Source organism: Dipteris shenzhenensis, chromosome 21 (assembly GCF_047967505.1).
Source record: "Dipteris shenzhenensis isolate YYH24624 ecotype China chromosome 21, Dip_SZ_1.0, whole genome shotgun sequence".
NCBI classification, from domain to species: domain Eukaryota; kingdom Viridiplantae; phylum Streptophyta; class Polypodiopsida; order Gleicheniales; family Dipteridaceae; genus Dipteris; species Dipteris shenzhenensis.
The window spans coordinates 52314481-52329588 of record NC_141616.1 but is presented as its reverse complement, the minus strand read 5'-3'; the positions used below and the strand labels follow the sequence as shown (position 1 = coordinate 52329588).

The window sequence follows — 15108 nt, the reverse complement described above, 5'->3', positions numbered from 1 at the left end:
ACCCACCACCTGACATGTCCTCCTTACCCATGCCCACTGCATCTATCTTGTTCACCACACAGAATGTGCGAGCTGCACTACGTCGGCTCAACAACCGGAGAGCCCAAGATCATGAGGGATTGCAGCCTGAGCACTTTACACATAGACAAGTGGTCTTGGCTCTAATCATGCTATATGCCATGGCTTCTCACCTCCTTGGAGTACCATCACCATTGTGCCAATACACAAAGCACAGGATCCCATGGACACTGGGAACTACCATACTCTCATGATTGGCCACACATTAACCGAGATTTACGGATTGATGCTAGAGAGAGATAGATCAGCTCTTACACAAAGGCACAACGGCAACCAGCTTTGGGACAGGATGGGTTCCGGAGGCAGCACTTTATCCTTGATCACATTTTCACTCTTCACGGCCTCATCAAGGGGGCAAGGTCAATATCCCAAAAAGTCTATGCATACTTTGGAGATTTTCCGAAGGCCTTTGACCCAGTTCCATGAGCCCGTAGGATTAGGAGGCTTCATCAGATGTAGACCCAAGGATCATGACTTGGGGAGGGATGATCCTATATGAGGCAACACTTTATCCTTGATCACATTTTCACTCTTCAGGGCCTCATCAGGGGGCAAGGTCAATATCCCAAAAAGTCTATGCATACTTTGGAGATTTTCCGAAGGCCTTTGACCCAGTTCCACGAGCCCGTAGGATTAGGAGGCTTCATGAGATGTAGACCCAAGGATCATGACTTGGGGAGGGATGATCCTATATGAGTCAGCCAAAGGGAGAGTACACACCCCAGACTAGATAGAGAGCACGATGGGAGCGAAGCAGGGATGCCCCCTCTCACCGACCCTCTTTGGGCTCTAAATTATTCAGATGACGACCTTCATCGACCGCTTGGGAGTTGAGGGATCACAACTAGCGATTTGATGATACAGATATTGTTATACGCAGATGATAGAGTCTCTCATATTCTCCTCAACAGGAGGCCTACAGAAACACCTAGATGCTTTAGAGGTGTTTTGCATCGATGGGAGCTGATGGAGATTGTGTAGTCTTAGAATTATCTAGAAGTAGTCTTCATGAGACTAGTTTTCACGCGATTCATGCAGCCAAGGCATGGCTTACACAAGCTCACGAAACTCTGGCCCAATGAAAGATCAGGCACACTTTCGGGACCCTCCAACGAAGGGGTGGCTATTTTATATACTAGTGAGGCTAACAACCATGTATGCAGCATCCTTCTGGGACAGTGGGCTCTCAACGACTTACGCTAGGAGACTAAGGGTGACTATTGGATCCCACATGATTCGGAGTAAGCCTTTAGTTTCTCATTAGATAGTACAGGGATAGTTCACCATGACAACACTTCAGATTGATGCTATCTTTCATCAAACGGTGAAATTTCTTCGAAGGGTCTGGAATTTTCCTAACTGGAGATTAGCAAGCTTGGGGCTAGAGACATCCACATGACTAGCCAAGAGTGGGTTTAGCATGACATGATAGACACTCATATCGAGATGGTTTGCCAATTAGGGCATTCAAATGGACCACCGCCCCACTTTCAATACAGCTTGGATGCCCCGTCTCCCTTAATACTGTGAGAAGAGATCAATCGTAAAATATGGTAGGATCTACTCCAAGTCTATACACTACAAATTTGGGGGGGAGAACCATGAGTTGCCCACCAAAATCCAATTCTACCACAATCACTTTTTGAGAGTATTAGAGGAAGGAGAGAGCATCATATTCCAATACGAAGAGGATAGAGGAGTTTCACATGCATTGAGGACTGAAGTTGGATAGATGCAGGTCTCGTCCCAACAGCAAAGGATCGAGGTAGGGAGAGCTACAGGAACACCCACAGAGTAGTGGCTCTGTAGACAATGCAGAGGAGGTGGACACAGAGGAGCACTTCTTGTGTACCTTCCCAATCTATTATGAGATCCAAGGACAATACCACTACCTCTTTTAGGAGGTCGTGGGATTTAGACCATTTTCTCGGCTAATCCACTTCCATGACAGATCTACATAGGCCTCTACTTGATCGAGATGTGATGGCACAAAGAGACGCTATGGAGGCAGATCAAGCAATAGCAGGAGATGATAGCGCCGTAGGAGACTAGGGTAGACAGAGCACAATGACATGTCACGGATTTCTACGCGTTTGAGTCATCCGCAATACGTAGTGGAGTGGAGGAGGACGTAGCCGACATGAGTGCAGAGTGGGCGAGAAAAGACGACGCGAAGCTACGACGAAGCCAGACATGCATAGACCACGCACAATACAGAGGGTGACTAGAGCACATACAATGGAGGCTCAACCTATCTCAGCTCTCCTCGTAAGGGACGGTCCAAGCCAAGGTGTCACTCTAGATATGGCCCATTGGATATAGAGAGCACGGAGACCACAGCCCCTACAATAGTTAGATACGTCTCGATGGACAAATACGAGATCACCATTGATCAACCATAATCTCCTGTGAAAGGCTTGAGTGGTAGCGTACCTACTTCGTCCGTGATCTTCTGTGAAAGGTTTGAGTGGAAGCGTACCTGCTGGGACCCGAAAGGTGGTGAACTACGCCTGAGCAAAGTGAAGCCAAAGGAAACTTTGGTAGAGGCTTATAGTGATACTGACATGCAAATTTGTTCATCAGACTTGGGTATAGGGACGAATGATTAATCGAACCATCTAGTAGTTGAATCCCTCCAAAGTTTCCCTCAGGATAGATGGAGCTCGTTGCGCAGTTGTATAGGGTAAAGGAAATGATTAGAGGCATCGGGGGTATAGCACCCTAGACCTATTCTCAAACTTTAAATAAGTAAGCTGCCAAAGGTTGCTCTATTGAACTCCGGTGCAGAAATGGGAGCTAAAAGTGGGCCACTTCTTATAATTAGAACTGGCGATGCAGGATGAACCGAAAGCCGCGAATTGTGCTCTAACCTAAATCAATATCTTCGCTGCTCATTGAAGGGCCATCATGGCACTTGGATATGTATTTTGAGCACTAGTTTTGAGTGTTTGAGTTTTCTTTTGAGATTATGAGCATAGCACTCAGCAAGGGCCTTAGTGACCCCTTTGCTTCAGCCCATAGTGGCTTGAATGAGTTACCTTTTTATTGTACTTTGTCTCATAGGCCATGAGGCCTCCCGAAGACATTAATCTCTCTCTCTCTCTCTCTCTCTCTCTCTCTCTCTCTCTCACATAGGCCATGAGGCCTCCTGAAAACATCAATCTGCAAAATCAGAACCAGCTCACATGATCTCGAGGTGGAGAGGGGAAGATGGGCAAGACCCAAGGTACCAAGAGAGGAAAGAGTATGTAAAATCTGCCCCACAGGAGAAGTAGAAAATGAGCAGCATGTACTCCTAACATGTCGAGCATATGCGCAAATCAGAGAATGTTACGAGGGCAATAGAAGCAACCTGAAATCCCTACTGGAGTGGCCAGCCAAAGAGCTAGGCAACTACATAAAGGAAATTTTAGAATATCGCAACAAAGTACTTGGTCTAGCACACAGGCTAGCACAACAAGTACTCACCGCATAGCACATTTATGCTTTTATTTATGCTATTTTCTTTCAATGGATGTAAACAATCACTACTTGTTGATGGTGATCACTGTCCCATAGATCTTGAACGGTCTCACGAGGACGTTAATACAATCATATCATCTCTCTCTCTCTCTCTCTCTCTCTCTCTCTCTCTCTCTCATGGGCTTCTTCCCTACACTGCCTAGCCCGGCATTGAGCGTACCTTCACATTTCATGCCATGTGTGTGCTGCATTGTATTGTATCGGATTAGATTGTATATGTTCTGATAATAGTGATGCCAGTGAGGACTATGACTATAGTGACATTGGTGATTATGACATTCACTATGTCCTACAGAATTTCCTAGCATTGTTAGGATGCTCGCTAAGTAGCTCCACCCTTTTGCTCATTGTATTAAGTTTTCTATCTGTCTCATAGACCCATCAGTCTTTAGTGGACTTTAATAAACTTTCTTTCTTTCTTCCTTTCTCTCTCTCAGACGGGGATCTGCACTTTATGAGATATGCAAGAGACGAAGACAGAGAAGCACTTTGCATCCAGATGCTTTGTATACTATGAGATCTGTGGACAGCATTACTATCTATTCAGTATTGGTCCACTCAAAGAGTTCTTGGCATATCCCTATCAGCAACATGTTGCCATGTTCCTCCTCGAGGCCTAGAGACATAGAGTACAGCTCATGCGAGCACAGAGGAGAGCACACGAGGGACTGTCAGAGCTCAATCAGAGAACAATCATGGACTTTTTCTTCGATGACCGGCTAGGGGCAGCACGGGACTAGACATAGTAGATACCCAGAGTGCAAGACTCGACATACTTGACCTCGAGTGGGCACTCACAGAGGACTGCAGACATCTCCTCTCTCTTTGACGTGAGGAAACAAACCACTCACTTGTCAGACGACATGCTACCTCTCGAAGACTATAGAAGAGGGGAGGGACCTGGAGAACCTAATCACATTGAGCATCAGTAGCGTTCCATCATTGGTTTTCTTCCCTGACTACACCAGCCCTCACCAGTTTGAGAGCTGCTGTTAGACGAGCTCATCATGTCAATCCTCAACCGACCGTAGGTTTAGCTAGCAGACATCATACATAGGTAACTATCGACCGACCCTTCCGAGGTCATGTTGCCTCAGCTTGAGCGTAACATTCCTTCCCTTTTCAGGCATCAGCGTCCTCGATCATAAAGTCTGGGAACACTCTTCGTAACTGGTATACGGATTCCCAGGTATCTTCTGGTAGAGGTAAACCATGCCAGGCAACCAACACCGTGGGTATCTTCCGATTGCGTACTTGCATTGTTCCTCGGTCCAGGAATCTTGTTGGTTTGCGTTTTGCATTATCCTCTATCTCCTGAAACAAAACAAGACCCTCGATTAGTGAGTCACCTGTATGCAAAAATTTCTTTAAACGAGAAACATGAAACACTCGGTGTGCCTTACAACCCTGTGGTAATTCTAATTTATAGGCTACCTTGACTATTCTTTTTAGAATTAACCAGGGTGACAACTTAGCACACTCTCCTGCAATCAAAGACTTAGAGTGCGAAGGAACTCTGAGAAAAACTTTTTCTCCTTTCTTAAATTTTCTAACGGATCTGTTTTCGTCCGCATACACCTTAGCTCTATCCATAGCTTGGCGGATGTTAGCTCTCGCAAGTGCTAGCATCTCCCGCATCTAAATCACAAAGTTCGCTACACTAGGCACTTTCTGACGTACTCCAACAGTAGTTGGATTTGCTGATCTATAACCATAGTTTCGCTCAAACGGACTGAATCCTGTAAAGGAATGGTTTCTATCATTGTAGGCAAATTCTAACAATGGCAACCACTTGTCCCATGTATGTTGCCTCAATGACACATATGCTCTAAGCATATCCTCTAAAATTTGGTTGATTCTTTCCGTTTGACCATCCGTTTTTGGATGATCCCCACTACTCATTCCCAACTCAATCCTTAGTGTCTCAAACACTGCAGTCCAAAAATGACTGGTATATTTGACATCCCTGTCTGACACTATGGATTTGGGTAATCCATGCAAACAAAATATATGTCTAATAAACAAATCCGCCACTTGCGGGGCACTAACAGACTCTCTAGTTGGAATGAAGTGAGCCATCTTGGTAAGACGATCAACCACCACAAGGATACAATCATATCCCCCTTGTGTCGTAGGCAGCAGACCTACAATAAAGTCCATGGAAATGCTCTCCCACCTACCTAGTGGTATTTCCAAAGGTTGTAAAAGTCCACGTGGCTTCACCCGCTCTGCCTTACTTACCTGACACGAAAAACAACGTGTCACATTTTCATGAATATGTTTTCTCATCTTTGGCCAAAAGAAATCTCGTCTCATGAGATCATATGTTTTCTCGTTCCGCACATGGGCTATCATGGCATTGTTGAATGACTCTCTGCCTGAGATCATTCTGAATAGGTACTACTACCTTGTCATTTCTTTTCAGCATACCATCACTTATGGCATATCTTACATAAGTTTGGCCTTTTTTGGATGTTTATAGGTTCTGCCCCCGGGATTAGTTCAATCTTACGCTGAGCATTCCGCTCTGGAGGTAACCCACAAGGTAACTCATCCCTAAAACAATCAAAGAACTCCTCTGCTATTTGATCAGCCAACTTGGCCATCAGTGCTAGCCGAAGAGCCATCAATCAGCCCTACTAATGCTGTACAAAGAAACAAAAACTCTTCTTGAGCTTTTCGAATTTCCATTACGGAAACCAACGGTCCTTGAGGTATATCTTTTTCACCTCGTAAGACATACAGCACATCATTCATCTTGAATTGATAAATGTGCTTTTTCCAATCTATGGCTGGATTCTTCCTAGAATGCCAAGCCTTACCCAGGGCTATGTGTGCATGATCAAGCTTTATCATTTCAAAATCAAGCTTCTCAGCATAGTCCTGAATTCAAAGTTCCAACTGGGTAACCCTTTGGTCCCATACTTCAATTGAACTTCCATCTGCCATTCTGACTATATATGCATAGCCAGATGGGCTAGTCTTTAATTTCAGCCTCTTTATAAGCTTGGAGTTAATTACATTGTGCGTTGATGCTGAGTCAAACAACACAATGACATCATGATTGGCTACTTGCCCTTTCATCTTAATTAACTCCGTATCGTTAAAGGTTGTATATCCCGTTGCTGCGGGCGTTGGCAGGACGTTATCAGGTGCACTAGTTACTAGCTTAGCAATAGACACACATAACAAAACAGGTACTGACCTTTGAGAAGACCCCGCTAGCTGAATCTGCATCTGTTCTGCTCTAGGACTTCCCTCCATTTCCACGTCGCATTCTGAGATCACCATCTCAGCCATCCGACGATCCTTGTTTCGTGGACAGTCTTTCCACTGATGAGACTGAAGGCATCCAAAACACAAGCCTTCTCTCCTTGCTTTTTCTCTTTGTTCTTGGTTCAAAGAAGACTTCGACCAAGCCCGGCCTGCCATTGGTGTTACTTTTCTTTTCATTCCAATGGTGGTACTTGATTTAGGAGTCTCAATTGGCTTCACCTGCTTGGCTTGACCACTAAGTTGTGAGGCACTCCCTTTGCTAATCCACTTCTTCTTAAACCCAATTTTCTTTGGGTACTCATACCGAGTCCCAACCTGCACAAACCCACTTGGTATGTTCCCTTTAGCATCCTCATAGTTCAAGGCTATGGCAATTGCTTCATCTAGCGTGTTCGCATACTTAGCCCGAACTTCCATCTTGATTCGATCATTCAATCCAAAGATAAAATCTTTTACTTTGATTGACTGAGGTAGAGGTTCATAAACTTTCATTATACTTTCTTTGAACTTATCAGTGTATTCCGCCACTAATAAATTTCTCAGACGAAGTTTTCGATACTGATCCCAAGCTCGGGATGCTTCATCAGGAGCTAAGAAGTGTTTTCTAAATTCTTTTTTAAACCCCTCCCAAGTAGTGGATGCCAATCCATCTTTCTGCTGTTTTATCCACCACCTATCAGCTGCCTTATTAAACATATGGGTGGCCTCACGGATTTTCTTCATATCACTCCTGATTTCACAAATGGCGAAAGCCTCGTCCCATTTGTGTAACCAGGTTTCTATGATATCGGAACTACGGTCAGACATCCAACCAGAATACTTTTCTAGCCTATAATTGGCAATATTAGGCACCTTAGCCCTCCTAAGCTCGACCGTATGAACATTGGACTCCGGTTCCATTGGAGCTTTACCCTTCTCTTCACGAGATGGTCTAGATTGCCCTACATTTGCTTGTAACTGTTGCACTAAAATCTGTTGCAAGGCATCTTCTAACATTGCAATTCTGCCAGATAGTGTATGGCCTGCTGGGCGCGACACCTACGGGGTCAGCCGGACTCCCGACTCGACGGGATCCACCCTAGAAGCTTCTTCTTCTATTTCCATTTAGGTCGATGAGGTTTTTTTTTTTATATATAAATAAAACACCGCTTGAAACTGTATTTACAAACGGCTTTTCAATCTCCTAACCACAAAAGGTGTCTAAACAGGCATAACCATCAACTGAAAATAACTAAGAACCAAGATGAATATCTTTTCCCTATACTAGGGAAATATCTGCAATCTCAAATAACTCAAACACCAAGGCAAATAAACGAGCATATACTCCAACAAACTTCGAAGGCATACAAAGCTTCCTAGTCTTTCATGTAGCATGGAGAGATCAACTTGTCCCTATAAGATTGTTCCAAGCATTGATGACTTGCGTTGTGACCACGAACATGCTGTACTATCTACCCCTTCCCACGAGCTCACGACCAAGCGCAACCAATAAAGGCCTAGCTCTGCGGGCTACCAGGTCCAATAGTCGAGTCCACGACTAACAAGCCATATATATTGTCGCAAGCCCAAACTTTGCAAAGCAACCGTTATGCTACAGCCCCTTTTTTTTTTTTTTAAATCAAAGCTCCGCCAACCAGTTACTAGTAAGCTTCAAAATCATCAAATCTGAACTGCGACCTAACGACAGTATACTCAACGTGATCGACGATGCCCTTTTAAATAGAAAGGACGTCATTCTTTAATTACTGATCCATAAGCCGATAGAGAAGATCTGTCCACCTTCTAAATTCATACAACTCTTCAGGTGTCACCTCGCGTTTTGTATACAGCTTCGGCGGAAGTCGCTTCACGTCTCCCTTTCGAGATACCAAGGAGCCCTGAAGGTACCAAATTATGAACCTGCGACCGTGTGCGATCCTGATATCCTCCAATTGCGATGACGTCCGTGAACATATAATACCAAAATACAATCTGTGCTCCGTGTTATTCGTCGTCAAATTTGGGCGTCACACAGCCCTTTGATTAATAAACTGCCCGCAATATACTGCATACTCACAAATACCGTGGACAGATAACACGACGTCGTCCATCTCCTCCTCAGCTCGTTAGCTTAGTCATACGCCCAACCAGTCCAGGGCCTCTCTCGATCCCCCTGTTCCCAATCGCCTGTCGCTCTGATACCAAATGATACATACAAATCTGTTAACACCTAATCTTTCACACCAATCATGGGCATAGGCACACATATTATCCTCCCAGCCAACCTCGATGGTAGCAAGCTCACAAAATTCTCAACTTACGTGAAAGCTCCTGCTTGCTTATTCCCAACGAGCCCCAATTCCCTAGATGGATCTAGTATGCCACATATCTTCATTCTAAGGTACCTCCTAAATGCATCATTTACCCCTCTCTTGGGATATCATTGAAATCATTTGCCCCTTGGCACATTTAATGCATTTAGACCCCTTAGCCTTAGATCCACCTAGTCTAGTGCCATATCGCCCTCATCAAGGACCTTGACTTTCATTCCTTTCTGATCATTTACATAAAGCCCAAACAGATATAATACAAACATTGATACTTTAAAGGAAAATGTCGACCGACGCTTCCGAGGTCATGTTGCCTCAGCTTGAGCGTAACATCCATCGCCATGGGACAAATCCATGTCTTGTCGCATGAGATACCTATAGACTCACGTCTACGATGGAGTCAGTATCGTCGTGGAGCATTCCAAGTCTCGTCACATGGGAAAGATATTGGATGCTCCCACACCCACTATGGAGGCTCCTGCACGTGTTGATTGAGATGCCCCAAATACTATGAAATCCGAGGTCACTAACATTCCCTATTAGCCCAGGTTTTTTACTACATGAAACAAATCATTCACTACCAAGACCAACAAGGTGCCCCTCTTTTCTCTTCGAGGCAACCAGACATGGGAGTAGACTATTAACGTGTGCTGTGAGGCACAAACCCCAACTACAGAGGATCATTGTAGATGGCTGGAATCTCCGCCAGGGTCCAAGCCCCATCGATCAGTTGAGGAGCACTCAACCAAACTGCCACAATAGCATTGGCCTCCCTCTATATAGAAGGAATCCTCGCTATAAATAGCATGACACTATGGATAGCTCCCTCCATATAAAGCAAGCACTATATATGAAGCAATCTCTATATGTAGAGATCTCAGCTAGAAATAGCCATCCGTCCCTTTGCTATCCCTTGGCCCACATTAGCCTACTATCTAACCCTAGGTACCGATTCAAATGACATACTCCCCTTCCTCTTCCATCTCTAAATACCCGCGACTAAAGGAAATCTTGGATACTGCAAACTGCCAAATCAGCCCACCACGTACGCAGGAGCCCTTTCACTGGGAGAGAAGAAGATGGCTGCATGGGGACAGAGATTTGGGCGATGGAGACGCTGGAAATCAGCTACTAGAAGGAAATCTGAGGATTTAAAAAAAAGGATCACGATTCAGCAATTTCAAGTAAGATGATTGGAAAGGAGAGCATGAGCAGGCTGGGCTGTGGTGGACCAGCGTCTCATGGTGTCTTAAATAAGGCACAATTGAGGAAAGCGTTTCAAAAGCAAACAAGTTTGCTTTTCTTCTAGGAGGCCCCTTCAAACTTAGTCCTCAGCGATTATGTCTCTACTATTCCAGAACCTCCTAAGTCTCTGCTTTTTGAGAAAGCGGCCTTGCTTTTTATAAAAAACATCAGAAAAAGCAAGCGCCCCCATTCGTGAGTCCTAAGGAAGATAACCAACCTGCCTCAGTCTATGAAAAATATATGTACCATCTCCCAAAACTCGCATGAACCACATAGTCGCGATCTTGGGAAGAATCTTAAGAGTGTCACACCTCCTTGCTACAGCTCCCTCCCAACAACTCTGCTTCTAGATGGTATTTCACATCGTCATGCTGAACCAGTAAATTCTTGATTCACTAACTATGAATCCCTACATAAGAATTCCCCAACAGCAACCCTGAAATCCTGATTGTTGTCCTGGCTTAAACAACTATTTCCTCGCCCAAGCCAAACCCTGCAACTACGCGCCTCTTGCTAAAATTGTGTCGCTTAAACATAAGAAAACCACAAAGAATGGCGATCTTACCTCCTAGTAGAGTGCATCTGTCCCGTAATACATCACCTCACTTGCTAGCCATCATTGCTCCAGATATGCATCCCAAACCAGCCATCAACTTGCATCGGATTTGTAGGATGGCTCTGATACAAAATGACACAACCTTGCAAGATCTAACCCTATCACTAACCTAGGAACTCATCCGACCAGAATCATGTGCAGGCATCTCGATCCTCCCGATTGAGCACGTGGGCTACAACTCAACTCATCCATAGATCTACATCCAACTCAAGTGTCCCATACCACTTGAGCCCATCCAGAAGACCTTCGATGTGCCACCTATGATATGCCATGTAGATGGCCAGAGTCTCGGCCAGGGTCCAAGCCCCATCCATCAGTTGAGGAGCCCTCAACTGAACTACCACAATAGCACTGGCCCTCCCTCTATATAGAAGGAAACCTCGCTATGCTATGAATAGCTCCCTCCATATAAAGCAAGCACTATATATGAAGCAATCTCTATATATAGCTATCTCCGCTAAAAATAGCCATACGGCCCTTTGCTATCCCTTGACCCACGTTAGCCTGCTATCTAACCCTAGGTACCCATGCACATGACATAAAGTGCCTACTCATACTAACAAGGTGTATATACAGCTCCTAGCTCGTCTACTTTGGCAATGGCCACAATTCTTATCTATCTAGTTAACTTCTAACTATTACCGCACTAAAAATCCTCTTTGGATGGTAGATGTTTGAGTATTCTAGGTCTCTCAATCTATCATATTCTCTTGTTTGATCATATGACTGCCTTAGCCTTGAGGGCTCCCAACACCTGCAACTCTCATAGCGACCTCTGGTATCAGATTATACAAATTTAGTATCTATCACAAACAATAGAGGAAATTGTCAGTAATGCCAGGAGATTTCAGCTCAGTAGTAGAGGCTGGAGACCCTCCAGAGTTCCTCATTGGGAGACTTTTGGTATTATTGCGGATCAGCAGAGGTACTTCTGGAGGAGGCTTTGGAAATCCCACAGGAATAAAAAGATCACTATCTTCTTTTGGCTTTCTATTCATGGAGGGATTGCAGTGAACCTTTGGAGGTCCAGATTCGGAGCCGACCCTACTTGCCCTCGTTGCCTTTCTGCTTCGGAGTCTATTCAGCATTGCTTATGGGATTGCAGACAGGCGAGATTGATTTGGATGGGGATAGCCAGGATCTTCAGTCACTTTGCCCATTCCCCACTCTTTATGACTTGGGGCTCCGTGGCTTGGCTTTCTCTTACAGGACCTCAGGTTTTCTATGAGGGACTTGACTCCTCCCGGGCCATTTCGGTTCGACGTCATCGGGTTGAGCTCTGCTCGTTGGATGTGGTTCCACACCGTCCTTTTACAGCTGTACATGCCTCTGTGGATACTTCTTGGGAGATTATAGCGAGCATAGCAGCCTGGCATATCTGGAGATCCAGATGCACAGAGGCTATGGAGGGTACTCAGGTTCATCCCTCGCACACATTGGCTAGTATCTGGACAGACATCGTACACACTCTGATGGCCGTATGGACGGGTATGCAGGGGGACTCCCGTGCAGCCTCAGCTAGGAGGGCTTCTTTCTTCAGGGAATGGAAGGATTCTCCTTTCTTCTCTGAATCTACTACAGGGTTGAGATGGCACTTTCAGCCTCAGCCTTGGTTTCTTTCCACCTCACTCTGAGGGGGTTTTTTATTATCCTCATGATTTCATGATGTATTCCGCTTTGAGCTTGCTCTCGCGGGTTTTTGTTCTTACTTAATAGAAGTCTTTTTCATGAAAAAAAAAAAAAAATAGAGGAAATTGTATTCCCTTGATAGGCAGGACACCTGATTCCATAGAAACCTATTCAGGCTCTGCTTCCCCCACTCTATTTCCTATGAGGTCACTAATATCTCTAAACTTCATAATAAATTTCATTAAACTTGCCTTCATTTTCCCTAAGACGTTCTCTCTCTTTCCTTAGTCCCTGGGATCCCTAAAAGTGACTCCCCGCAAGTGACCCCTCACAAGAGAAAAACTGTGCTCATAAAGCCTCCTTGAAAAAGTTCATCATCAATGAAGAAAGGCACTGATTAATTATTTTCACAACATTCTGAATACGCAAGCCATTTTTGCAAAAATACTGTTTTATCTTTAAATTAGAGCACTAGCATATGTGTAAACCATTTTCGAGAAAATACTGTTTTATCTTGAAATTAGAGCAGCAGCATATGTGCATGAAGAAAGCTGCATGTATGCATGCAAGGTCCTATGTGAGTACATGCAGATAGCACATGCACATGTACCCATGACTACTAAACGAACTGACAAATTTAAACAAGGTGTGTGGCTACATGACACATGCACATGTACCCATGATCATTAAACACACTGAAAATTTATAACAAGGTCATTAAACACACTGAAAAATTATAACAAGGTCCTATGTTTGTACATGCAGATGACACGTGAAGATGTACCCATGACCACTAACAAACAGAAAAATTATAACAAGGTAAGAAAAATTATGCCAACTTCTTACAGTAAAGGCACACATAGCATACGTGATGGTGGATCGAGAAAATCGAACTTAAATACATTTATGTCAGGAAGATCTAATGACTTTAGATGAAGGACAGCTCCTGCCAATGATGAACGCTGAATCTCCGGAACAGTAACTGCAGGCAACTCATTTTGAAAAACTGATTCCGTGTACAATCTATAACATTTCCCTGGTCGTGTTCGTCCAGCTCTGCCTGCCCTTTGTCTTGCTTGCACCCTGCCAAAAACCCCACTGCATTTTACAACAATCATAGCCAAACCTACTATTTCAAAATCTAAGAATACAATGCTTTTTATATGTTACAGCATATCTGATACCAAAGAGAGACCTTTTCAGCAGGAGGCCATGCAACATCATAAGACTAGATTGATTGCACTGAACTGCTCACTATCACTAAGATTTGTGTCAAAAAGTCAGTGTAAATGTGTGTGGTTCAGATAAACTTTAAATTACTCTAACTGCTCATCAAATATTGCATAAATCAGTTAGAATTCAAGCCTGAGTGGGAGCAGGGCCAGGAGGAGACATACACCAAGATCTAGGGAAGATTAAAATGGCCAGCGAGACCAAGTGAGATGTACATTGTCAAGGGGAAAAACCATGATAGGGGAACTAGAGGGTGTGTACCACAGCCATAAGGATTATAGAACCTATGGGTGTGTACCACACCCATAAGGATTATAGAAACTGAAAACTGAAACACGCTCTGAGTATCATTTGCAAAGCATATAATAGAAGGTGCTCAATTTCTTTCTTTTTTAGAGGGGGATTTTGTCATCTGAGCTTTTTGTGGGCCTCCAAGAGAAAGAAAGAAAGAAAGAAAGGTTATTAAAGTCTTCAGAAGACCGATGGGTCTATGAGACTGTGATAAACCTGATACAAGCAAGCTGAAAGGGTGGAGCTACTAACGAGCATCAGCACCCATACAGAAAAACAAAAGATAAATGCTACATAGTCATATCAGACTAATAGTCATCTCCATCGTCACTAACATCATAATCATCATCAAATAGTATGTCATCTGAACACAAGTGAGATATGCACCAATGTCACAACTATGGTCCACTCTATCCCCCCTCATCAAGGGTGGGGGAGCGGCAGCAGAAAACTAGAGATAGCATGATGTCGGCTGACTGTGGGCGTAGTCCCGCGCTATATCCTGGTCACAGCTCTACGTCTGACAAGTGCGACTGTCACCCCTATTGGTCGTGCTCCTACTTTGAACAAGGAGGGGATGTCCCCAAGCATGATCCATGTGTCAACCCTCCATCTGAGTAGTCGTGTCACTCAATCTAGATCTTGATCACGTCTAGGGCCAGTGGAGTGGGAGCATGTATGGTCCGGTTGGAAGAACTCGGTGATCTTGCTCTGAGAAGAGTCTACCAGGGTATGCTCCTCCTGTCTCTGAGATCGAGGTAGGCGCTCACAATGTCTGACTAACTCATGGATGAATGCGTCCAAGCATCGCTGATCTGAAAAGGAGAGAAACCAGGATAACAAGCCGGAGCTATCTCTGAACAGACAGTAGAAGCGCCCCCGGATCTCATAGTTTAGGCATCGGAAAAT

General features: G+C 44.4%; 1 protein-coding gene across 1 annotated transcript in view; it reads right to left on the bottom strand.

Annotated features, from left to right (window-relative positions):
• The window catches only part of LOC147889048 (RNA helicase family protein), a 154621-nt gene that overhangs the window by 78321 nt on the left and 61192 nt on the right, over positions 1 to 15108 (bottom strand). Inside the window, exon 10 of the mRNA XM_087392839.1 lies at positions 13544 to 13758. Coding sequence (XP_087248965.1) covers positions 13544 to 13758 — 215 coding nt within the window. The remainder of the gene's footprint in view (positions 1 to 13543; positions 13759 to 15108) is intronic.